This window comes from Notamacropus eugenii, chromosome 4 (genome assembly GCF_028372415.1).
Source record: "Notamacropus eugenii isolate mMacEug1 chromosome 4, mMacEug1.pri_v2, whole genome shotgun sequence".
Classification (NCBI taxonomy): Eukaryota; Metazoa; Chordata; class Mammalia; order Diprotodontia; family Macropodidae; genus Notamacropus; species Notamacropus eugenii.
The window spans coordinates 48,572,709-48,599,279 of NC_092875.1; the positions used below are offsets into that span (position 1 = coordinate 48,572,709).

The 26,571-nt window shown below is 40.2% G+C and overlaps 1 protein-coding gene across 2 annotated transcripts in view; it reads left to right on the forward strand.

Annotated features, from left to right (window-relative positions):
* The window catches only part of LOC140499406 (E1A-binding protein p400-like), a 123,361-nt gene that overhangs the window by 34,532 nt on the left and 62,258 nt on the right, over positions 1-26,571 (forward strand). For both annotated transcript variants that reach the window (XM_072600784.1, XM_072600785.1), the window contains 8 exons: positions 243-341; positions 3,354-3,757; positions 4,076-4,372; positions 20,435-20,620; positions 24,352-24,492; positions 24,585-24,663; positions 24,850-24,905; positions 26,173-26,227. In XM_072600784.1, coding sequence (XP_072456885.1) covers positions 243-341; positions 3,354-3,757; positions 4,076-4,372; positions 20,435-20,620; positions 24,352-24,492; positions 24,585-24,663; positions 24,850-24,905; positions 26,173-26,227 — 1,317 coding nt within the window. The remainder of the gene's footprint in view (positions 1-242; positions 342-3,353; positions 3,758-4,075; positions 4,373-20,434; positions 20,621-24,351; positions 24,493-24,584; positions 24,664-24,849; positions 24,906-26,172; positions 26,228-26,571) is intronic.

Below are 26,571 nucleotides of genomic sequence, written 5' to 3' on the forward strand. Positions count from 1 at the left end.
AATCTGATTGTTGTGAATGAAATGGTATAACATCTGTTAGAGGTAATATAATTCCTGATGAATAATTTTGGTTACTGAAAGTACATGCTGACATTGAAATACACTCTCCTGGGTTTGCAGCATGTGTTCTATGAAATTGTGATATTGTGAACTTATGTTAAAAACATTATAATACATTTTACTTTGTAAAAATGAACCTGCAACTCTCATATGGTGCCACTCATAGAATTTAAATATTGTAGATTCACCCAAGAGACCTCGGATTGATGTGGGTTGTCACTTTCAGTATCCAGCTGTGACTTCAGGAGTCCCTCTTCAGCAATTAATGCCAACAGCACAAGGTATTCTGCCACCAAAGGCCACATACATATTTTTCTGCCTAGAGAGTTTGGTGTGGGTGAGTCTAGGAATCTAATTTGGATTTCTAGTTGACTACAGATTCTTATGTATAAGTACTTAGCATGTTATATCTGTAGAGTTGGGTGGTGGGCTTTCGAGGTATATGTACAGACTTGGAAATAGTAACAAGTGCTAATTTCAGTCCAGAGTTAGTGAATAGCATGGAAACTTTGAAGGATAAGTCACGAATGTGCCTGGCACATGATGGGAGCTGAAGGAATTATAGTTGACTGACTGACTTATCGATTGGAAATGTCTCCTGATCTTATATATTAATGCCAATTTCCTATATATATCTTAAATTTTTCAGATGTAATAAATGCAAAGTTTTTTTCTCTACAAATTTCTTTAAAAAATCTAGATGCATTGATTTTGCTCATGAAATCTTTTCCAAATGTTATGTAATCACAATTGTCTGATTTGTCTTTTGTGATGATCTCTATTCATTGTTTAGTTCTGCTACCCCAGTTTGTGAACAGTATCTTCTGTTGTTTCTAATATTTTAATTATTTAGCTATTTATATTTAGTTTGAATACTCATTTGGAGCTTATTGTAGCAGTACATGTTGTAAGACCACTTCTGCCCACCTGCTTTTTTAGCTTTTCCAATAGTTCTCATCAAACAAGTTCCTCCCCTCGTATTTATATAGGCTTATTTCACACTAGGTGTGGCAGCAAGGACCCGGCGTGCACAGGAGGGCCTGCTGTACAGGTTCTTAGATCTGCTTTCTAAAAGGAAAGCAACCTTGGAGGGGTCAACAATCTACTTTAATCAAGAACATGTATTATTCACTTAGTTTAGGGGAAAAAGTCAGCACCCTGAACTTCAGAGACAATACAGACAGAGAAATAAAGACCCTAAGCAATATGTAAGTCATAGATCAACAGACAGATCCAGTTGTCCATTACATACACACGTAGTTACCAGAGAGAGAACACCAACATCTGGGTTTTCAAAGCCAAGGAGGCTCCTTAAGGGCTACCCACAGTATCGTCTGACCAGACAACACTTCCAGTGAGTAGGGCGCCAAAACAAAACCTCACCTCAGAATATATATACACTTTTCAGAGCCAGAGGGCTCTGACAAGCAATAAGAATACATAGATTCCTGGTGGAATTCTGTAATGGACCATTAAACAAATAATTTGTGAATACTTAGAAAAGACAGAGGTTAGTGACCTTAATTTTAGCAAAATGTTTGGTAAATTCAAATTTTGTAGGTAAGGTGGAGAACTGGGTGATGATTAGGTAGGTGCATTGGCATCAGGGTGAACCAACCATGAGTACCGATTAATGGAGGTAAGTTTTTGGAGGCTCTGTTCTTGTCTCCTGTTCTGTTTAACATTTTCCTTAATGTTGATGAAAATATAGAAAGAATATTTATTAATTAATTTGCATATGACACAAAGCTGGTAGGAATAACTAAGACCTTAAATAAGAAAATGAAGATTCAGAAAGACTTCAACAGGATGGAATAATAGGCCCAAGTTAACAAGATAAAATTGAACAGAGATAAGTATAAAGTCTTACACTTGGATTCAAAGAATCAATTTCACAAAAATTGAGAAGTTATGATTTAGCAATTCATTTGGAAAAAGATCTGAGTATTTTCATTTCATTGGCAGAAACCTATTATGAGCCAACATTACTGTAGCTGCTAAAAAAAAAAAGCTAATGAAACTATGAACTGCACTAAGATAACTATAGTGTTTATTTCAAGAAAGATAATAGTTCCACTGTATTTAGCATAATAATTTATAGTACTAAGCATCACATTTTAAGAAACATTAAAAAATCATTGTGTCCTCAGAGGAGGTCAGTGAACAGGTTGGTGAGAGGTTTAGAAAAACCAGGTCACGCAGAATGATTGAACGAACTAGGCATGTTTAGCCATAAAAAAGGAAGAGGGAGAAACTGGTAGTTTTTGTGTTGGTATAAATTTATAAGAAAGCAGATTTTGTTTCAGTATGAGAGGTTCAGTAACATTATAAAACAATATTTTGTAAGATAATGAGCTTCCCATCACTGGAAGTATCTAATCAGAGTCTGTAAATTACTGCATAATTATAGGGTGTTCCAAAGGTCTTAGTGCAGGTTCCTGCCCTAAGACCTTTGGAACACCCTGTATAACCTATTCAGTATTTCAAAAGACTTGTGGTTTCATCACTATGAATATTTCTTCCAGCAATGCAGATTGCAGCCCCCTAAATGCTTCTTCAGTAGACAATTTTGTGACTTTACTGTAGCAGAAGAATTGATTGCTTAGCTAATTTTCTGATGTTGGGCTTCTCCACAATTAGCTTGGTTGATCCCCAGATAGCAAACACAGAGTTTGATGCCAGATCCATACTTGAGAACATTCCTGTTTGGGAGCACCTAGGACAGCTTGTGCTCCATTTTCATAGCTTCTGAACATCACAGGCGTCACCTCCATCCCCCAGTGGGGCGCCTGACTCAGGTCAAAAGATTTGGAGATATCAGCATTGTTGTTGTTCCGACACTATGCTGGAGTTTGGAAGCCCTAAGGTTCTTCTCCATCTCTAAAATTCTAATGGTTTAGGGTGAAGTTTGGAATTCAAAAAAAAATTAAGCAGTCGTAGGAAATAAATTAAATAATGTGTAAGGTAAAATGTAAAAATCAACTACTTTTAAAAATCACTCACTGAAAGAACTGAGCAGTAAGACTTGCATTGTTTGTCCTGATATTCATAGTTAATTGTTCATAGACTTCAGAGCTAGAAGGGATTTTAGAGGCCACTTAGGCCAACCGTTTTACAGATGAGGAAATGACTTGCTCATGTAATACAGTTTTGACAGGTTTTCCAAAGTGGTGTAATACACTGTATTAAAATCTTTAAGTATTTCCTCTTTCCTGCTTAATATTTTCTCAGATGAATTTCTCGTTAAATTTGGGCATTTTAAAATTGCTATTTGGTTTCTTGTGGTTTTGCAGGCGGAATGCCTCCCACTCCTCAGGCTGTACAGCTCACTGGACAGAAACCAAACCAACAGCAGTATGATCCATCCAAAGGTCCTCCTGTGCAGAATGCTGCAAGTCTCCATACTCCTCCACCTCAGCTTCCTGGGAGACTGCAGCCTGCCAGTGTCCCAGCCACATCCCTCCCATCAACCCTGCAAATCTCACAGCAGCCCCAGCAGCAGATGGTGGAGGCTCAGCCCCAACCCCAGCCCCCAATTCTGGTGAAGACCCAGCCACCCAATGTACCCATCCCTGCCACTCTAGCCAGCCAGCCTCCAGCATCCCTTCCACAGCCTCTTATGCCAGCACTGCATGTCCAGATGCAAGGGCAGCCAGCTGCTCAAGTCTCTCAGTCTCAGGCTAAAGTACAACAGCAGGTATTCAGTGATTTTGTTTTTGCTACATCAAGTTATAGTCTGATTATAAAATGTTTACTTCAAGTGGGGGTTCTAAGTTCATGTGCCACATAAATGATCATCTGTGTGTATTTTTTGTGTTCACCTGCAAAGGAGCAGAACTTTTTGGTCCTTTTTTTGGGTACTTTTAACTATGAACGTTTTTTTGAAATTAAATTGTTGGATTTATAATTTGAGAGTGCTTGGTCTGCAACTTCTACTGGGATGTAAATGTTAAAATGTTTTCTGATTTCCATAATGTTTCTTATGTTCATGAGTAACACAATATTTCCTGGACAGACTGTTTCACCGATGAGACCATCTGCAGATCTTGCCCAGGCTTCTCAGCATCTTCCCGCAGATTCTCTGCTTCCCTCATCTCTTCCACCATCAGCACCTTCAGGGACAGCGCCGCCCTCTGTGTATCCTTTGCAGCCAATCAGAACTTCCCCAGAGACCAAACCCTCATCCCCTGTTGTACCCGAGCCCCCAGGTTTAGCTGTAGCTGCAGCACCGACAACTCAAACTCCAGCCCAGAACGCAGCAGGCCTGCCTCCAGAGAGTTCCCAGGACAAACTTGCTGAGCAAATGAAACTGGTAAGGACCGTTTTTCTTATCATTTGGATTTAAGTGATTTTGGTAAGAGGTTTAAATTATTATTATCATTTAAAAAAATTTATTTATTTTTAGTTTTCAACATTTATTTCCACAAATTTTTGAGTTACATAATTTCTCCCCATCTCTCCCCTCCACCCATCCTAAGACATTGTACATTCTGATTACCCCTTCCCCCAATCTGCCCTCCTTTCTATCCCATTCCTCTCTTTCCTTATCCCTATCTCCTCTATTTTCTTGTAGGGTAAGATAGATTTCCATACCAAATAGAGTGTGCCTGTTATTGCCTCCTTAAGTCAAATGTGATGAGAGTAAGCTTCACTTTTTACCTCTCACCTATCCCCTTTTCGCCTGCATTGAAAAAACTTTTTCTTGACTCTTTTATGAGAGATAATTTGCCCCATTCCATTTCTCCCTTTCTCTTCCCAATATATTCCTCTCTCACCCCTTAATTTTGTTTTTTTAGTTACCATCCCTTCCTATTCAACTCACCCAGTGCCCTCTGTCTACTTGTACATAATCTCTCCAACTACTCAAATACTGAGAAAGGTTTCAAGAGTTACCAATACTGTCTTTCCATGTGGGAATGTAAACAGTTCAACTTTAGTAAGTCTCTTATGATTTCTCTTTCCTGTTTGTCTTTTCATGCTTCTCTTGATTTTTGTGTTTGAAGGTCAAATTTTCTATTCAGCTCTGGTGTTTTCATCAAGAATGCCTGAAAGTCCTCTATTTCATTGAAAGACCACTTTTTACCCTGAAGTATTATTATACTCAGTTTTGCTGGGTCGGTGATTCTTGGTTTTAATTCTAGTTCCTTTGACTTTTGGAATATCATATATCAAGCCCTTCGATCCCTTAATGAAGAAGCTGCTAGATATGGTGTTATCTTGATTGTGTTTCCACAATACTTGAATTGTTTCTTTCTGACTGCTTGCCATATTTTCTCCTTGATCTGGGAACTCTGGAATTTGGCTGCAATATTCCTAGGAGTTTTTCTTTTGGGATCTTTTTCAGGAGGTGATTGGTGGAGTCTTTCAATATTTATTTTGCCCTCTGGTTCTAGAATATCAGGGCAGTTTTCTTTGATAATTTCATGAAAGATGATGTCTAGGCTCTTTTTTGATCATGGCTTTCAGGTAGTCCCATAATTTTTAAATTGTCTCTCCTGGATCTGTTTTCCAGGTCAGTTGTTTTTCCAATGAGATATTTCACATTGTCTTCCATTTTTTCATTCTTTTGGTTTTGATTTGTGATTTCTTGCTTTCACTTAAAGTCATTAGCTTCCATCTGCTCATTCTCATTTTTAAAGAGCTATTTTCTTCAGTGAGCTTTTGAACCTCCTTTTCCATTTGGCTCATTCTGCTTTTTAAAGCATTCTTCCCCTTATTGGATTTTTGGCTTCTTTTGCCGTTTGGGTTAGTCTATTTTTAAAGGTATTTTCTTCAACACTTTTTGGGTCTCCTTCAGCAAGCTGTTGACTCACTTTTCATGATTTTCTTGCATTGCTCTCATTTCTCTTCCCAGTTTTTCCTCCACCTCTCTTAGTTGATTTTCAGAATCCTTTTTGAGCTCTTCCAGGGCCTGAGACCACTGCATATTTTTTTTGGAGGTTTTAGATGTAGAAGCCTTGGCTTTGATGTCTTCCTCTGATGGTGTGCTTTGTTCCTCCTCATCCCAAAGGATGGAAGAAAATGCCTGTTCACCAAGAAAGTAGCCTTCTCTAGTCTTATTTTTTCCCTTTTTTGGGCATATTCCCAGCCAGTTACTTGGCTTTTGAGTCCTTTGTCAAGTGGAGGGTGTACTCTAGGGACCTGTAAATTCTCAGTTCCTCCAAGGTGGCACAATCAAGGGAGAGGAGTTTACTCCTCTCCTGGCCTCTGTTGTGGTCTGGGAGCAACCATAAGCTTTTCTGCCTAGGATCTGCGACTGGGGTTCCCTGTCCAGAGTCTCCACCAGCTCCACCACACTGGTACTTCTCCTCACCCCAGGACCTACCACTCAGAACTGAGACCCAGATCAGCTGCTCAGTTCACCCAGGGTCTTTGGGTGGAGGGCTCCAAAATTGGATGCTGCTGCCACGTTGGGGCCAAGGCTAGGGCCAGATCCTGCTCCCTTCTCACCTAGGTGAAAGAACTTTCTTACTGACCTCTGAAGCTGTCTTTGGCGTTTGTGGGTTGAGTAATTTGGGAACCTCAGCTGCTACCCGTGATTCTGCACCCTGAAACCTACTGCAGTTGTGTCCAGTGCTGTGCAGCATGGCAGAGGCTGGGATGTGCTCTACTCTGAGCCCAGTGAGAAACCTTTCCTGTTGGCCTTCCAGCCTGTATTGAGCAGAAAATCTTTCACTCTGTTATTTTGTGGCTTCTGCTGCTCTAGAATTTGTTTAGAGTCATTTTTTACAGGCATTTTATGGGCTATTGGGGTAGAGCTAGAGCAGGTCCATCCTTCTATTCTGCCATCTTGGCTCCACCTTCTAATTAGGGCTTTCTTAAAATGGAATGGGATGCCTTGAGTGGGTGGGGTTTACTCTCATTGGAGTCTTCAAGTACAGGCTGTAAGATCACTTGTCTGCTCTTTTCAAGAATAGATTGCAGTAGATGCTATGAAGGTATTTTTAATTCTGAAATTCTTGGATTCTGCAACTTTGGATTACTATTAAGTATGTTAAGGACTTCTGGTGCCAAGGTGGTGGAGTGAAGAAGGAACCCTCAAAAGCCCTTCCATATCCCCTTCCAAACAACTAGAAAACCACCTCAAAATTAATCTTGGTGCAGCTTGTAAGCATGGTGGGAAAGGTTTGTCTCACTGGAATGGGAGGGGAGCAAGGTCCAAGAGCAGAAGCAGCAGCAAGCCTCACAGAAGGGGGCCTGCAGCAAGACTTCAAGCTTGGAGCAATAACTAGGGAGGCCGTACTCTTCTGCAAACCAGCAGTCCCCAGTGAGCAGTCTGTGCAGGACAGCGAGGCCCTACCCCACTGACCCCACTCCCAGAACAAGCCCCAGTGAGGCCTTGACTCTATTGCTGACCAGTAGTGAAGCCTACACCTGGGGCCTCCCAGCAGAGAGGCCCAGTTTCCATAGCAACCCAGAAGCAGAATCCCACCCCTGGAGCAAACCAGAAGTTAAACCCCACACCCAGGGGAGACCTACAGAGAGGCCCTACCCCCCACTTCAAACCAAAAAAAGCCTACCCACCAGATACAAAGCAAGCAGCTAAACCCTGAATCTCAGTGAAAGCTAGCAATAAGACACAGAGCCCCAGAATAAAAAACTGGGGCACAGTGTAGGACCAGAGTTGAAGTCTCACATTAAAAGCACCAAGTCACAAAAAAAAGACATAAAAAAATGAGCAAAAACCAAAAAAAGAATGTGATTGTAGAACGTTACTATGGTGATAGGGAAGATCAAGGCATAAACTTAGAAGTGGACAATAGTATCAAAATGACTACATGTGAAACCTCAAAGAGAAAATTAATTGGGTCTCAGGCCCAAGAAAAATACCTTGAAGAGCTAAAAAGGATTTTTAAAAAACAAATTAGAGAAGTAGAAGAAAAACTGGGAAAAGAAATGAGAGTAATGCACAAGAATCATGAAAAAAGAGTCAATAGCATGAGAAAAGATATACAAAAATTTGCTGAGGAAAATAACTCCCTGAAAAATAGAATTGGCCACATGGAAAAGGAAGTATACAAGCTCCCCGAAGAAAATAATTCCTTAAAAATTAGAATTGAACAAATGAAAACTAATGACTCTATGAGATACTGAGATATGATAAAACAAAACAAAAAAAGTAAAAAAATAGAACCAAATGTGAAATTTCTCACTGGAAAAACAGATGACCTAGATAATGTGTGTGTTCGTCTTTCATTGCCAAATAAGACCATGCCACCAGAGAAATGATGACATGACTTGCACTTGACTTTGTTTTGAGTGAGAGAGGGTTGTGCAGGTCACCAGCCTCACTTGTCCTTCAGAGCCATCTGAATCCAGTGACCAGATATTCATCAGGATGACTGGAGATGACTCAGGATGAGGCGATTGGGATTAAGTGACTTGCCCAAGGTCACACAGCTAGTGAGTGCCAAGTGTCTGAGGTGAGATTTGAACTCCGGTCCTCCTGACTCTTGCACTGGTGCTCTATCCACTGCACCAACTAGCTGCCCTGACCTAGATAATAGATCCAGGAGAGATGACATAAGAATTATTGGACTACCTGAAAGTCATAATAAAAAAAAAATCCCAAACAACACGATGAAAGACAACATCTTGCAAGAAATTTTCAAAGAAAACTGCCTTGATTTATCAGAACCAGAGGGCAAAATGAAAATTGAAAGAATACACTGATTATTGCCTGAAAGAGATTTCCAAAATGAAAACTCCCAGGAATATCACAGCCAAATTCCAGGGCTTACAGATCAAGGAGAAAGTATTGAAAGCAACCAAAAAGAAGCAATTCCAATATTGGGGAGCTACAGTCAGGATTTTACATGATTTGCAGCTTCCACATTAAAGAACCAGAGGGCTTGGAATATGACATACCAGAAAGAAAAGGAGTTCGGACTGCAACCAAGAATCTCCTACCTCACAAAACTGAATGTAATTTTTTTGGGGAAAAATGAATAGTTAAGGAAATAGAGGCCTTTGAGGCATTTCTAATTAAAAAATCAGAGTTAAATAAAATATTTGACTTCTAAATACAAGACTCAAGGGAAACATAAAAATGTAAAAAAGAGACAAGAAAGAGAAATAAGAAATTCAATTAAACTATTTATATTTTGTGGCAAGATAGTATTTGTAACTTTTAACAACTTTATTACTGTAAGAGCAATTCGGAGTATATGTAGACAAGAGCATGTGGATATAAGGTCACTTTGATGGGATGATACCCCAAAAAACAAAATAAAGGGGTGAGAAAGAAAATTGCACTGGAAGAAGAAAGAGAGGGGAAATTGAATAGGGTAAATTATCCCACATAAAAGAGGCATGAAAGAACTATTATAATGGAGGGGAAAATGGGGGTAGAGTGGGATGGATCTATTTGTACAAAAATATTTATAACAGCTCTTTTTGTAGTGGCTAAGAATTGGAAATTGGGGGGATTCCTGTCAGTTGGGGAATGGCTAAACAAGCTGTGGTATACGATTATAATGGAATATTATTGTGCTATAAACAATGACAAGTAGGATGATTTCAGAAAAACCTGGAAAGACTTACATAAACTGATGTACAGTGAAGTGAACAGAATCAGGAGAACATTGTACGCAGTAATAGCAATATTGTATGAATTTGTGAATGACTTAGCTCTTCTCAGCCATACGATGATCTAAGACAGTCCCAAAAGACTCATGATGAGGCATGCTATCCATCTCCAGAGAAAGAACTGATACTGATTGAATACAAATTGATGCATGCTATTTTCACTGTCCTTCATTTTTTCTTTTATCTGAGTCTTTTTATACAAAATGGCTAATAGAGAAATGTTTTACATAGTTGCATATGTATAATCTATATCTGATTGCTTACCATCTCAGGGAAGGGGGAGGGAGGGATAGAATTTGAAGTTCAAAACTTGAAATAAAAAACTTTAAAAAAAGTGACAGCAAATACAGCTCGCCTTAAAGTGTCAGGAGGGCTGAAGTGGCATCCTGCAGAGCCTTCTGACCCCCTGAACTGCCATCTTATCATGATTGTGTCCTCTTGGAAGAGCCATAAAATACTGTCTTTATTGTTATAAGCAATGGAGGGAAAAGTTAAACTACTTGCTTCAAAAGCCAAATCTTTATGAGGTGGATAGCATAATTTTATTTGTATTAAGTCCTTCACTGGTAAGACTAAGGGGTTTGTGTTCTTTAGTTAAGGAGATCTCTGTGAATCATTGGTTCTATTATTTTATTAAATGCAAATAATCACCAGGGTAATAACCGAAGAGGAAACAGATGAAAAGTTTGGGAAGCATGACAAGCCTGGCCCAGAGGCATGAATGAAGTTACAGTGATGGGGACTGTCGGTTACCTACACACCTGCTGGAACACTTTGTATTCCAAAAGCAGAATAACTAATAACCTCCTCTCTTGTCTTAGTGGTAATTTCCTCTTTCAAAAAGTAGAGAAACCAACACAGAGAAATTTTCTTTTGAATCTGATTTGTACCAAAGAGAAACACTGGCCACTGGAGTGGAGTGGAAATGAAGGGCAGGTGACCACTTCCCCTTTGAGTTTACTGCAGAGAAGGGGAGAGCTGAGTTTAGGCTGCCATGCCCTAAATTTTAGGAAAGATTTCAGAGGATTCTGAGAAAGGACAGGTAGGATGCCATGGACCAAAATTCTAAACAGCCCAAGAAGGATCGAATGGTCTCCTGGTTTAGGTGAATGGCATCCTTGGTTGCTGAAATAACACTGGTTGATGTAGCTATTGCACTCTGGTGATTGAATTTTGAAGGACTAAAAAAGAGGAGAGGTACCACAGGACCAGAGAAGGGCAGATGTTGTCCTGATTCCTCTCTCTCTCGCCCCAACCCCTGCTTTTTTTTTTCTCTAAAGAGAAGAGAATGGAATCTGTGAAGTATAGACCAGTTAGGTTTTGGTTCCTAGTAAAATTTTATTTTATTTTATTTTTATTTTTTTTATTTTTTTATTTAATTTTTAACAGTTATTTTCACACAATTTTGGGTTACAAATTTTCTCCCCTTTTATCCCCTCCCCCCCCCAAACCCGAGCTTTCTAATTGCCCCTGTGACCTATCTGCTCTCTCCTCTATCCTCCCTCCCTGCCCTTGTCTCTGTCTTCTCTTTTTTCCTGTAGGGCCCGATAGCTTTCTTGACCCCTTAACCTGTATTTCTTGTTACCCAGTGGTAAGAACATTACATTTGGTCCTAACACTTTGAGTTCCAACTTCTTTAGCTCCCTCCCTCTCCACCCCTTCCCCTTGGAAGACAGGCAATTCAATATAGGCCATATCTGTTTAGTTTTGCAAATGATTTCCATACTAGTTGTGTTGTATAGGACTAACTATATTTCCCTCCATCCTATCCTGTCCCCCTTTACTTCTATTTTCTTATGGTCCTTTCCCTCCCCATGAGTGTCGACCTTGTATTGCATTCTCCTCCCCATGCCCTCCCCTCCATCCTCCCCCCCACCCTGCTTGTGCCCCTGTCCCCTACTCTCCTGTATTATGAGATAGGTTTTCCTATCAAAATGAGTGTGCATTATATTCTTTCCTTTAGTGGAATGTGATGAGAGTAGACCTCATGTTTTTCTCTTGCCTCCCCTCTTTATCCCACCACTAATAAGTCTTTTGCTTGCCTCTTTTATGAGAGATAATTTGCCCCATATAACTTCTCCCTTTCTCCTCCCAATATTTCTCTCTCACTGCTTGATTTCATTTTTTTTTTTTTAATATATGATCCCATCCTCTTCAATTCACTCTGTGCACTCTGTCTCTATGTATGTGTGCGTGTGTGCATGTGTGTGTGTGTGTACTCCCACCCAGTGCCCAGATACTGAAATGTTTCAAGAGTTATAAATATTGTCTTTCCATGTAGGAATGTAAACAGTTCAACTTTAGTAAGTCCCTTATGACTTCTCTTTGCTGTTCACCTTTTCATGGTTCTCTTCATTCTTGTGTTAGAAAGTCAAATTTTCTTTCCAGCTCTGGTCTTTTCATCAGGAAAATTTGAAAGTCCTCTATTTCATTGAAAGACCATTTTTTCTCCTGAAGTATTATACTCAGTTTTGCTGGGTAGGTGATTCTTGGCTTCAGTCCTAGTTCCTTTGACTTCTGGAATATCCTATTCCATTCCCTTCTATCCCTCAATGTAGAGGGTGCCAGATCTTGTGCTATCCTGATTGTATTTCCACAATACTTGAATTGTTTCTTTCTAGCTGCTTGCAATATTTTCTCTTTCACCTGGGAATTCTGGAATTTGGCCACAATGCTCCTAGGAGTTTCTCTTTTTGGATCTCTTTCATGTGGTGTTCTGTGGATTCCTTGAATATTTATTTTGCCTTCTGGTTCTAGGATCTCAGGGCAGTTTTCCTTGATAATTTCATGGAAGATGATGTCTAGGCTCTTCTTTTGATCATGGTTTTCAGGTAGTCCCAGAATTTTTACATTGTCTCTCCTGATTCTATTTTCCAGGTCAGTTGTTTTTCCAATAAGATATTTCACATTATCTTCCATTTTTCGAATCTGTGCGGTATGTTCTGAGATATCTGTCTTTCTCGAAAAGTCCTTAGCGTCCATCCGTACCATTCCAGTTTTGAAAGATCTATTTTCTTCAGTGAGCTTTTGAATCTCCTTTTCCATTTGGTTAATTCTGCTTTTGAAAGCATTCTTCTCCTCATTGGCCCCTTGCACCTCCCTTGCCAGCTGAGTTAGGCTAGTTCTCAAGGTGCCAATTTCTTCAAGATTTTTTTGGTTCTCCTTTAGCAGGGAGCTGATCTGCAGCGCGACGGACCTTTTGCGAGAGGTTTGCAGGTCCCTCTGTGGGTGGGGGGACCTGCGTGGCCGCTGGAGATCCCGTCCCTGTAGCCCTCTCGGATCTTTTCCTCTCAGTGTCGTGGCCGCGGCAGGGCTGCACTCTGCTCCCCGTCCCGGCGCCCAGTCCACGGCGCGAAGGACCCCCCGCGAGAGGTTTGCAGGTCTCTCCGGAGCAGAAATCTCCCTCGCTCCAATATTCCGTGGTCTCTGGGTGCAGAATTCGCCCTGGCTTGGTCCCCTCTAGCCGTTCTGTGGTTTGTGGGTTCAGAGCTATGTGTATGTGCGTCTTTCTACTTCGCCATCTTGGCTCCGCCCCCCTAGTAAAATTTTAGACTGTATTATTGAAGATATATTTATTGAGCGTCTAGGAGAGGAGTCAGTGATCGCAAGGGCCATCATGGTGTCATCCAGAGCAGGTCATGACATACTAATCTTATTTCTTTCCTCACAGTTACCAAATTGGTAGATTGTTGTATTGCCAAAGTTACGGTTTACCATAATTTTTAGAAAATGATGATAATAAAAGTAGCAGCTTTCACACAGCACTTTTGGGTTTGCAGTTGTTTCACAAATGTCAGACATTGCATAAGTCTTATTGTAGTTTTAAGCTCTTAGACCTCAAAACTCAAAACAACTGTTTCTGTGGCATTAAGAAGCACCTTGCAGGAGAGAAATCTGTCTCCTCTTTCTTGTATTTGGCCTGCAGAGGGCAGTATCTTATCCTCAATGTAGAACTGGAAATTGAGCCTACCCTTGCTTTGGCAGTCATCCTGCAGAATAAAGCAAAGCCTTTCTCCTGCTCCCTTCTCACTGGTTCAGAATTTTCCCCACTTTGCACATCTCTGGACCAGAGGTCTGTGGGCAGTTGGCAGACTCTTTCTTAATTTTCACAACCCAGTCATATATATGGAGGGATGGAAGGGATTTATTTGAAATGAGTGCTTCATTCTTAGGAATCTCTCTGGCTTCTGGACTTTGAGGGGCTTTGAATATCCCTATAACTTGTAGCTTTTTATTTTTCCTAAATGAAGATATACTTGGAGCCAAGAGAAAGTGGATAGACTTGGAGCCATGAGAAGGTTGCTACTGGAGTTGCCAGTGCCCAGGGACTTAAGTCTTATCCCTGTTTTGCTAATAGTTTTTGTTTGGAATTGAGGTTCTTTTGAGATAACACTTGGAGGCCAGTTCAAAGTTGTACACTTCCCCCTCTAAAACTCCAAGTATTTGGTTGGTATGTGGCTTATTTATTTTCCCATTTATCCCTCTTGGGAATATTAACTGCTTTCTATGGGCTGGTCCTGGAAGTTGATCCCTTTTATTAAAACTTAAATATAGGAAAGGTCTTTTGGTTCTCATGTTAATGTTACTATACTTCCCCTCTCCTTAAATTCTGCAGACTTGGCAGACTGCATTTTATGTCTGGGATGCCAGATGAGAAACTGGAGACTGGGGAATGTGACTGAGATGAAATTAGTTCCCTGACATGTTTAAACTCTTTCATTTTGCTTTAAATCTTAAAAAAATATATTTATTTATTTTTAGTTTTCAACATTCATTTTCATAAGATTTTGAGTTGCAAATTTTCTCCACATCTCTCCCCTTCCCCAGCCCAAGACACCGTGTCTTCTAATTGCCACTTTCCCCAATCTGCCCTCCCTTCTATCTCACCCCTCCTTTTCCTTATCCCCATCTTCTCTCTTTTTTGGTAAGGAAAGATAGATTTCTGTACCCCATTACCTTGTATTTCTTATTTCCCAGTTGCATGCAAAAACAATTCTCAACATTTGTTCCTAAAACTTTGAGTTCCAACTTCTCTCTCTTCCTCCCTCCCCACTCCCCTGAGAAGGCAAGCAATTCAATATAGGCTATATATGTGTAGAGATACAAAAACCTTCCATAATAGTCATGTTGTGAAAGACTAAGTATATTTCCCTCTATCCTGTCTTACCCCCCATTTAGTCTGTTCTCTCTTTTGACCTTGTCCATCCCCAGAAGTGTTTACTTCTAATTACTCCCTCCTCCCATTTGGTCTCCCTTCTATCATCTCCCTCACACCCCACTTATCCCCTTCTCCCCTCCTTTCCTGTAGTGTAAGATAGATTTTCATACCAGATTGAGTGTGCATATTATTCCCTTCTTAAGCCAAATGTGATGTGAGTAAGCTTAACTTTTTACCTCTCACTTCCCCCCTTTCCCCCTCCATTGGAAAAGCTTTTTTTTGGCCTCTTTTATGAGAGATAATTTGCCGCGTTCCATTTCTCCCTTTCTCCTCCCAATATATTTCTCTCTCACCCTTAATTTTATTTTTTTTAGATATCTTCCCTTCATATTCAACTCACCATGTGCCCTCTTTCTATATGTATATAATCCCTCCAACTACCCAAATACTGAGAAAAGTCTCAGGAGTTACAAATATTATCTTTCCATGTAGGAATGCAAACAGTTCAACTTTAATAAATCCCTTATGATTTCTCTTTCCTGTTAACCTTCTCATACTTCTCTTGATTCTTGTGTTTGAAAGTCAAATTTTCTATTCAGCTCTGGTGTTTTCATCAAGAATGCTTGAAAGTCCTCAATTTCATTGAATGACCACTTTTTACCCTGAAGTATTAGCCTTTGTCGTGTAGGTGATTCTTGGTTTTAATTCTAGTTCCTTTGACTTCTGGAATATCATATATCAAGCTCTTCAATCCCTTAATGTAGAAGCTGCTAGATTTGGTGTTATGCTGATTGTATTTCCACAGTACTTGAATTGTTTCTTTCTAGCTGCTTGCCATATTTTCTCCTTGATCTGGGAACTCTGGAATTTGGCTACAATATTCCTAGGAGTTTTTCTTTTGGGATCTTTTTCAGGAGGTGATTGGTGGATTCTTTCAATATTTATTTTGCCCTCTGGTTCTAGAATATCAGGGCAGTTTTCTTTGATAATTTCATGAAAGATGTTGTCTAGGCTCTTTTTTTGATCATGGCTTTCAGATAGTCCCATAATTTTTAAATTGTCTCTCTTGGATCTATTTTCCAGGTCAGTTGTTTTTCCAGTGAGATATTTCACATTGTCTTCCATTTATTCATTCTTTTGGTTTTGATTTGTAATTTCTTGGTTTCTCATAAAGTCATTAGCTTCCATCTACTCCATTCTAATTTTTAAAGCACTATTTTCTTCAGAGAACTTTTGAACCTCCTTTTCCATTTGGCTCATTCTGCTTTTTAAAGCATTCTTCTCCTCATTGGCTTTTTGGATCTCTTTTGCCATTTGAGTTAGTATATTTTTAAAGGTATTTTCTTCAGCATTTTTTGGGTATTCTTTAGTAAGCTGTTGACTTGCTTTGCATGATTTTCTTGTATTGCTGTCATTTCTCTTCCCAATTTTTCCTCCACCTCTCTTATTTGATTTTCAAAATCCTTTCTGAGCTCTTCCATGGCCTGAGGCTACTGTATATTTATTTTGGAGGTTTTAGATGCAGAAGCTTTGACTTTTATGTCTTCCTCTGATGGTATGCATTATTCTTCCTCATCTGAAAGGATGGAAGAAAATGCCTATTCACCAATAAAGTTACCTTTATGGTCTTATTTTTTTCCCTTTTTCGGACATTTTTCCAACATGTTACTTGATTTTTGAGTCCTTTATCAAGTAGAGAGTGTACTCTAAAGACCTGTAAGTTCTCAGTTCATCCAAGGTGTCACAATCAAGGGAGAAGAGTTTGCTCCTCTCCTGGCCTGTGCTCTGGTGTAGGAGCAACCACAAGCTTTTCTGACCAGGATCTGTGAGCAGAATTCCCTCTTCAGAGCCTCCCCCAACTCTACCAGGCCAGTGGTCCTCCTTACCCCAGCACTACCAGTTGGGGAGATTCAGATCAGGCACTTGATTCCCCCAGGGTCTTACAGCTAAGGGCTCCTAAAATGGATGCTGCTGCTTCAGCAACTGCCCCTGACCTGGGGCCAGGGCCAGATTGCATTCCCTTCTCATCCAGGTGAAAGAGCTTTCTCACTGACCTTTGAAGGTGTCTTTGGCATTTGTGGGTTGAGGAATCTGGGAAGAGCAAGTGCTTCCATCCTGTCCTTGCCAGCACCATGTGGCCAAGGTTGGGCTGTGCTCCACTCTGAGCCCAGTGTGATAGACTCTTCCTTTCAGCCTTCCAGGCTGTCTTGGGCTGGAAATCTCTTTTACTCTGTTTTTTTTGTGGGTTCTGCTGCTATAGAATTTGTTTAGAGTCATTTTATGGGCTTTGGCGGGAGAGTTAGAGTAGGTCAGTCTTTCTACTCTGCCATCTTGGCTCCACCCCCTAGATGTTTAGACTCTTACTATGCTCCCTGCCTAATCATTGGAGCTGGTAGAGAGATGCTTGGAAGCTTGATAGTCATCTGGCCAGGTGGGGTTCTTGAGAGAGAAGTCTCCTTTTCAGTGCTGGAGAGTATTGGTTCTTGAAACTGAAGTTACTGAACATCCCAGACTTGGAAGTCTTCATGAATCAAGCAAGTGTGGCATGCCCATCCTAGCCTCCATATTCCTTCCCTACTCTTTAGTCCTCATTTTAAAAACAAACCCACCTGTGCCAAGAGTAATTTACGTGAAATTGTAGGACTAGTCTCACCCTATATATAGGTTAGTGATTAGATTAGATGAATGGATAAATGGCCCATCCCACTTACGAACTGTCTGTGTTACTATCACTGAGCATTGGTGCTCCAGTGCCTTTCCTTCACCTTAAGATGGAATTCATCTATTTCTGCCTTGCTGAAGCCACCCTTTTCTTGAGTGGGGTGAGGTAGATCTTGAAGGTGTCTTGGGGAACCCAAAGGACATTTGCATATTGGGTGCCCATTTTAAGCTTCTTTTTTAGTAATCTGTTATCAAGAAAATGTTTGTTCTCCTTGCATAGTCCAGTTTGACCCCCTTGTTCTCTTGCTCCTTTCTTTTCAATGCTATTCTGAATGAAGAAGCTATGGCTTGCAGAAATTGTGCTGAGATCACCTCCCCTGCTCCTGGCCATCTCCTTACCTATTCATCTTTTCCACTCCCTTCCATTCTGGTTGGAAATCAGAGGCTGCCAGCCAAGGCCTTTAGGCACTTCTGTATAATTCTATGGGTTTTATGGGTGTTTTCTTTTGTTTTTTCCTTTGGTTTTTATTTTAATTGTTCTTCAAAATCAACAGGTATTTGGAAACATAGGAAAACTCTCACCAATGGTTGCTGTTAGTTAGATCAATAAAGATCTTGACTAAAAAAATCAAACTCAGGTGGGTGCTATTTCTATCCCCTTTTCACAGATAAGGAAACTGAGGCAGGCAGAAGTGAAGTGACTTGCTCAAGGTTACACAGCTAATATGTGCCTGAGTCTATATCTGAATTCAAGTCTTCCTGACTCCAGGCCTGGCGCTCTGTCCATTGTACTATTCAGTTGCCTCCTGGAAAACCATTTGATAAAGTGTCTCATATTATTTTTGTAGGAGAGATGAAGAGAAATGGGCTCTACAATAGTACATTTAGATGGATTTGGAATGGTGGGACCTAAAAAGTATTCTGTGTTACCTTGGTGGTCTCCAATGGAGTGCCAGTGGGATCTGGGCTTGACATTGTGTGTTTTTTTAAAACTAATTATCCACACATATATTAAGGCCTAATAGGTACAGAGCTCATGGTGATGCCTTCCCCTCCTCTTTCCTTCATCACCCCTGTCTCACATGAAGAGGTGGCTCCTTCTTACCAAAGCAAACCCCTTGACATGTGCAAAGGATTACATTCCATCCTGTTCTCCAACAAATTGCCCCCTCTCTCATCCCCATTCTCCCACTTCTCTTCATTTTCTCCCTGACTTCTAATTGTTTCCCTGTTTCATAAAAACATCCCTGTCCTCAAAAATCCTCCATTTGATTCATCCATCTTTGCAGCTGTCATCCTCTTATCTCTCCTCCCTTCGTGACTAAACTTGAGAAAGCTGTCTGCTCCCAATACTTCTACTTCACTTTCATCATAACTCTCCGCAGTCTAGCTTCTGACCTCATCATTCATGTGAGACTTTCCTTTCCAAAGTTACCAGTGATTCCTTCATTGCCAAATCTAATGACCCTTCTTCAGCCCTAATCCTTCTGGACTTCTCTGCAGCCTTTGGTACTGTTGATCTTTCTCTTCTCGATAACGCTTTCTTCCTAGGTTTTTGTGACGCTGCTCTTGTGACTCTTCTTACTGTCTCCTTTACTGATCAAGGTCACTGCTATTAACTGTGGATGTCACCCAGTGCTCTGTCTTTGGCCCTTTTCTCTTCTCCCTCTGTACTGTGTATTTTACCTAGAGATCTCCTCAGCTATACTAGATTCAATGATCATCTCTGCAAATGATTCGTAGATCTATTTGTCCAGCCCTAACCTCTCTCCTAACTTCCAGGTTCCTGTCTCCAACTGTCTGTTGAATATCTCGAATTGTATGTCTCATAGCCATCTTACACTTAACATGTCCAAAACTGAATTCATTATCTTTCCTCCAAACCATCTGTACTGTCTGACTCCCCTATTACAGTTAAAGATACCACCATCCTCCCAGTTCCTCAACCTGAGCGTCATCTCCTCCATACTCTCTCTCAGCCCCCATATCTAAATAGTCACCAAGTCCTATTGTTTCTCCCTTCATAACACGTTTGGAATCTTATTTCTCTGACCCTGGACACTACTCTAAAAGACCTTAATAAGTTAGAGTAGTGGACAACATTGAGTAAGATGAAACTTAGTAGGGTTAAATGTAAAGCCTTATACTTGGGCTAAAAAAAATTCTATCACAAAGTACAGGATGAGTGAAGGCACAGTTAGACCTCATTTGTCTGAAAAAGGTCAGGGGGTTTGGGCAGACTTGTAAGCTCAATAGGAGTCAATCGAATGATGTTGTAGGCAAAAAAATGAATGGGATCTTGGGAATAATTTCCATGAGTAAGGGAGTCCTAGTCACAACATTTGTATAGCATTCCTTTATAGGGAATGCATTTAAAGGAGGATATTGATAATCTGGAGAACAACAGAATGAGGACAGACCTCCAGTCCAAGCCAGAGAAAGATGGGGTGAAAGAAGTGGGTGTGTTTAGTCTGAAAAAGAGAGGAATCTTAGGCCTGATGGTTGTTTTCAAGTTTTTGTAAGACTGCCAGGTGGGAGAGGAATCAGCCTTATTCTGTTTGGCCTCCAAGGGAGAAGTTGTGAAAGTGGTAGACTGAAGCTGGATGGAGGGAAGATTCCTCAGAGTCAGAGCTTCCCCAAAATAGAATGGGCTCCTTTGGAGGCTGAGGGGCCTCCACCACTGCTATTTTAAGCAAAGACTGGAGGATGGCTTATTGGGTAGACTGTAGAGTGTCCCCTTTAAAAACAATTTTACATATATATTTTTCAATCAGCAAAAATTCATCTTCCTTCCCCCACATCTTCCCAATTACGAACAAAAGAAAGACAAAGCCCTTGTTCCAGACAGGTAACTAGGCATAATCAATGTCTACACTGACCAGAAGTGTCCTTTCTCAGGTTTGGGTTGGACCAGGTGGCTGCTGAGGTCCCTTCCAGCATGGAAAATTCTGTGATTTTGTGTTTTAGGAAAACAACACCCATCAGCGAATTGCGGAGCTGAGAAAGGAAGGTCTGTGGTCCCTCAGACGTCTGCCAAAACTTCAGGAGGCCCTGCGTCCCAAGTCACACTGGGATTATCTCCTTGAAGAGATGCAGTGGATGGCAACAGACTTTGCTCAAGAGAGAAGATGGAAAATGGCGGCAGCCAAGAAGGTATTTTGTTCATTGCTAACCTTTGGGGTCACTGCTTCTCTGAAGAACAACCAGCTGGAGTTTCCATAGAGTGACACAAGTGTTCTGCGTGCTGCTTGGGGCAGCAGCTCTGGTAAATCACACAGACTGGGCATGCCCCAGATTTGTGTTGTGTCATCTCGGCCAGCTCGCACTGCTGCCTTTGACTGTTCTCTGGATGTCTCTGGATTGCCTTCTCCCATGCTATATCCCTGCTGCTACCTGCTGCATCCTCTCCTCCTTGTCACTGCCCTCTCTGAGGCATCACCTCCCTTTGAATTTCATTCTCCTTCCATGTCCTGCCTTCTCTGTGTAGGGGAGCCTGCCCCTAGTGCATCGTCCAGGTGATGCCCAACAGCATTTTGTTTGTACCTCTCTCATGAAAGTTCTTACCTTTCCTCTTACGTTATAGTTATTTGTATAATAATAAGAGCATTTATGTAGCACTTACTGTGTGCCAGGCCCTGTGCTGAGAGCTTTATAAGCATTAGCTCATTTGATCCTCACAGCAGCCCCGGAAGGTAAGGGCTGTTTCACACTTAGGACACTGAGGCACACGGAGGATAAGTTAAGGTCACACAGCTAGTAAATATTTGAGGCTGGATTTGTATTTGTCTTTCTGACTGCAGGTCCACTGTGCTATCTGCTACCTAGCTGCTCTGGTGAATGTGGAATATCTGAGTGGATAAGTCCAGTGGGCAGGCAGGGGGTCTCTCAGGAGAGAGATGAGGACAAGATCTGTAAATTAGGAATCCACTGCTTTTAGAAGTGCAGTGCCCGTAAGAAATGATGAGGCCATTGAAAGAGGGTAGGAGAGGAGGGTCTGTGAACTTAGCTTATCTATGTCATATATGCATATGGAGATATTCACGTACATTTATGTCTATGTAAAACCAAGGTCACATATGTGGCATCAACAACCCTGGGAGCAGAGGACAGAGCAAGGAGACATAGGCCTGATAGAACCTGTGGAATCCCTGTGGGAAGTGGGACGGGAGGAGGAATGGTAGGGCCGGGGGAAAGGGAGGATCTGAAGAGAGAAGGCCGAGGGGTGCTCCCACAGAAGCCTAAGGGGGCTGGAGAGAACGCATAACCGTGGATTTCCTTGGTTTAAGGAACTCCAGGTAAGGACTCTCCCTCCACTAGCATAGACTGGCGTGGTCTCTGTCACTTAGAGTTTTAGAGGATTGCCCAAGCACTGGAATAATCAGTGACTCGTATAGGTTCATACTGCCAGGATGGTCAAGAGATAGACCTTGGCCCTGTGTCTGCTTAGCTCCTTTGCCCACTCTCAGAATCACAGAACTTGAGAGCTGGCAGGACCTCAGAGGCCATTCACAAAAGGAACCCTCCCCATAGCATATCTGACCGATGGGACCCCATTGCCTCTGGAGGCAGCTCATTCCAGCTCTGTTAGCAAGTTTTTTCTGGGCATCACGCCTAAATTCACCTCTTTATACCTTCCACCCACTGACCCTGTTCTTCCCTCTGGGGCCAGAAGAAAACCTTCCAAATGACAACCACTCCAGTACTTGAACACAGCTGTCATGCCTCTCCCATCTTATACTTGTAAAGAAGATCATTTTGTACCCAAAGGGGAGACTTTACATTTGTCCCTGTTAAATATCATCTTTGTAGATTCAGCTCAGTGTTCTTGCCTGGCAAGATCCTTTGGGAGTCTGACTGTTGTCTACCATGTTAACCTCCTTTCCAGCTTTCTGTCACCTGCCGATCTGACAAGTATGGTATCTATGTCTTTATTTAAGTCATTGGTAAAAATGTTAAATAGCACAAGGCAAGAGACAGATGCCTGGAGGAGCACACCACCAGAGAACCCTCCTGCCATGTCCCCATTGATCTGTTTACAATTGCTCTTTGAGTCTGGTCATTCAGACCAGTTCTGAACCCATCTGATTTTATTTTTGTCTAACTCCTATTTCTCCGTCTCTATCTGTTAAGCCAGATGGCCTCTCCAAGGAGGATTTTGATTTTAAGAAAGGCCTTTGGGTTGTGTAATTAGGAGGCTATCGATGATCTTTGAGAGTACTTTCAGTAGAATGGTTTGGGGTGCTGGTAGAAGCTAGATTGCTGAAGGTTAAGGAAGGAATTTGAAGGAATGTGTGAAGTGTAGACAGCGAATCTGGGAGTTTGTAGGTGAAGGGAAAGAGATAGAGATGGCAGATTGAGGAAGTGGCAGAATTGCTGAAAGGGTCTTTAGGGATAAAGGATACCTGATAACATTTGTAGGTAGAAACGAAAGAACTATTGGAGGGGAAGAAATGGAAGATTTAAAGAGAAATAATAATTTAGGAGGCTCCTGGAAGAGGTAGAAGTCGATGATATTATTTCCTTGGTGTATCTACCAATAAGGGCTACCCCATTTTACACAAGAAATATATTTTGGGTATGTGTCTCCGTTGCATTTTTATTAATTAAACTGTATTTTGCAGTTATCTCAAGTTATATTCTTAATGAGTCCTTAATTTAACTTATTTTATCTTTCAGTTGACAGTAGTTCTGGGAGTACTTCATTTTAAATTTCTTTGCATCTCAGTCTTACTGTTAAGTAGCTAAAGTTCTATCAATATTTAAATGCAGCAGTTCATGTTTAAGTTAATATTTTCTGTAGATGATTCGTTGGTAAAGAGTCATTTTACATGACATAGGGGGGTCTTGTTGAAGGAATTTAGCCTGGAGAAGAGAAAACTGCAGAGAGATATAATAGTAGTCTTTTGGCATTTAGAGGGCTGTTAGCTGGAAGGTTCTGCTGGACTCTGGAGGGCAGAACCAGCAGTATTAGATAGAAGCTACAAAGGGACAAATGTGGGCATTGATGTCAAGAAAAAAGTCCTGGTAATAAGATCTGTTTCAAAATGGTGTAGACTGCTGCCTCGGGAGGTGATGTATGATTTCCTCCTCATCAGAGACCTTCAAGCATAAGCTGGCTGAGTCCCGCTAGTGTGTGTTGCACACGGGATTTTTGTTGCTGCCATCTGTGATTAGATGGCCTTTGTGGTTCTTACCTCTGAGATTCTAAATTTCCTAAATGCTTTTGGGAATAACGTTCCTTTATTTACGTACTACATAGACATATACTTTTCATTCTTGTTTTTCTTTAAGCATACACTGCATACGGTGGTTCAACTTTCCTTCTTAATTGAATTTTCTCATGCAAATTTGGTTAGATGTATTGATCATGTTTCCCCTTCTCAATTCCTAAATGGACTTCTTCCAGTTGGAGTCAGTTTAATACAAGTTAATATTTCCTGTTAACGTTTCCCTTATGGGCAAAATGCAGTCTAATTCAGACCTTTGGTAGAATAAGGCCATCAGATGACTTGATTCTCATTGCTTTAAAATTAGATTCCTGAAAATGAAAGTTCAAAAATTTTTTAATAGAAAAGGGTCTGATTATTGTGGTTTGTATTGATTTCACTTTGACCATTTTTTTCATTTAAGATAATTTACTTTGCCTATAGCAGTAATTAATTATCTAGTAGAACATTTACTTCTTTGTGGGATTTTGTATGACTTTTTTTTTAAATGTCAAAGAAGGGTAGTAAATATTTATTGAAGATGAAAATTTTATTTGAACTAATGCTTTAAAATTCTACCTAGCAGAGCACATGCACTTGGTTGGTAAAGAAAAGCTCTGGGTTAGCATGGGTTCTATTTTTGGTGAGTTTTATTCTGAATATAGTGATTTTTATTAGATGGTCAGAACTGTGGCTCGTTACCTGGAAGAAAAGAAGCTCAACGAAATGAGAAACAAAAAGGAGGAACAGAACAAGTTAAGGCGTATTGCTGCATCAATTGCAAGGGAAATCGAATACTTCTGGTCTAATATTGAACAGGTAAACCCTTGCTTTTTCAGCTTATATATTTATTATATTTGATTTTTAAAACCTAGACAGTCTTACTTCAATTTCTGTTTTTCTTCTCTTAGGTTGTAGAAATTAAACTGCATATTGAATTTCAAGAGAAACAAAAACAAGCATTAAATATTAAGAAATATTCAAGACAAGGTAAGTAATTAATTGAAATGTTGTATTTTCTAATTAAAATTAATACGTTTCACCAAACCACAGGTCATTCACTTTAGAAGTGATACTCTTATCAGTAAATATTTTGTGCAATGTAAATTATTTTGTATTATGTTTTTATAATTGAATAAAATAAAAATCCACAAGCATTATAAATCAACTTTGCAGGTAAGGATCCAAAGCCACTAGAAGCTAGTGTTAAGATAGAAAATGAAAGCAGTGTGGTAAGTGGTTTCTTTTTACTATTCTAATTTTTTAGTTAAATGGGATCTAAGAGGTTAGCTAGTTTAAACTATTCCCCTATACTTGATAGGCAATCATTCAAACCTTACTTGAATACATTTGGGAGCAAAGAATCTCACAGGGCAGCCCTTTTCACTGTCAGACAGTGACAATTATTAGAATAATTTCCTCATATTGAAGCGCAATATGCTTCTCTGTAACTTCTGCCCATGGGTTCCATCTCAGCCCACTAGAGTAGTGCTGAATAAATGAAATCTTAGAATAAATAACCTTTGGATTATATGAAGTAATACTAACATGTTCAGTATCCAAAATCTTTCTTCTTAATTTGCATGAATATAAAAGATACTTGTTCCAGTACCTCACCCTGTGTCTTGGAAATAATAATCCCTTAACAGATGCCTTTTGTATTTCAGTAAAAGTTGTGTTTGGAAAATGCAAGATAATCTTGTTCTTTTGGTTTTAAAAGAATTATTATAAATTTAATGAGATAAATAAGCACACAGATATGGGCAATAAATTTGTGTTATTATGCAAAAAGGATTTCATACCTGTCTAATACTGTCTGCCTACAGACGTTTATCAGGTGCTTATTATGGGCTAGCCTCTGTGTCTAGCAGGGGAAAAAGAAATGCAAAAATACATTCCTCACCCTCATTTTGAGTTCCGTTTTGGACCTGTTGTATTTGAGATGTCCACAGCACAGCCAGTTCAAGATGTCCAAAAGACAGTTGCTGTTGCAGGACTAAGACTCAGGTGACACAGTAGGTCTAGAAATAAAGATCTTGGAATCTTTTGTGTAGAGATGATAACTGAAGCCATAGGAGCTGATGAGGTCACCAGGTGAGATAGTATAGAGGGAGAACAAAAGCGGACAGAGCCTTGGGGGGCGGGGGAGGACCACACACTTGTTACCTTTTCCTTTAGTCATTTGATCACTAAGTATTTCCTAGGATTAATTCTCCTAGACTTACGCATTTGACACTGAGGAAGTTTCTATTGCTTAAAAAATAAACATTTTTAAAGAACTGCTATAAGTATAAGAATGAATATGTTTTATTATTAATATTCAATCTGTATGAACTCAGTGGATTGTTACAGAAAATTTATTTTTTCTAGACTGCAAATAAAAGTCTTGAATTGAGGAAATGTTTAAAAAAGAGAACTTGGTAATGTCTACTAATGTCTGCTTTCTCCATAGAGTGATAATATTTGATTTTTCTTTTTTTTTTTTTTTTTTAACTGTAGACTTCACCGTCAGGAAAGAAGAGAAAGGCAAGCACATCTTTGACTGATGAAGAAGGTCTGTTTCTTCGGAGTCTAGATTTCTAGATGTTCATGTCTTTGTTTCTTTCCATTCAGTCAAGTATGAAATTTTTGATTTCCTTTTTTTCCAGCCAGTGTAGAAAAATGATTATTAAGGATCAGCTTTGGTGTTTATTTTTTGTTACTTGATCACCTTTTCTCCCACCAATTTTTGTTTATTAGTATAAAAGTGTTAGCAGGAGAGAAGCATTTTGCCAGAGTGGTGGCTCTTCCCAATCCAAGAAGTACTGAACATTTTTATTATTTTTTTAAATCTTTCAACTAGTCTTTCAGTTGTTGTGTTCATCCTTTGTTTTTGAAGAAGACAGCGGCATCAGAGAA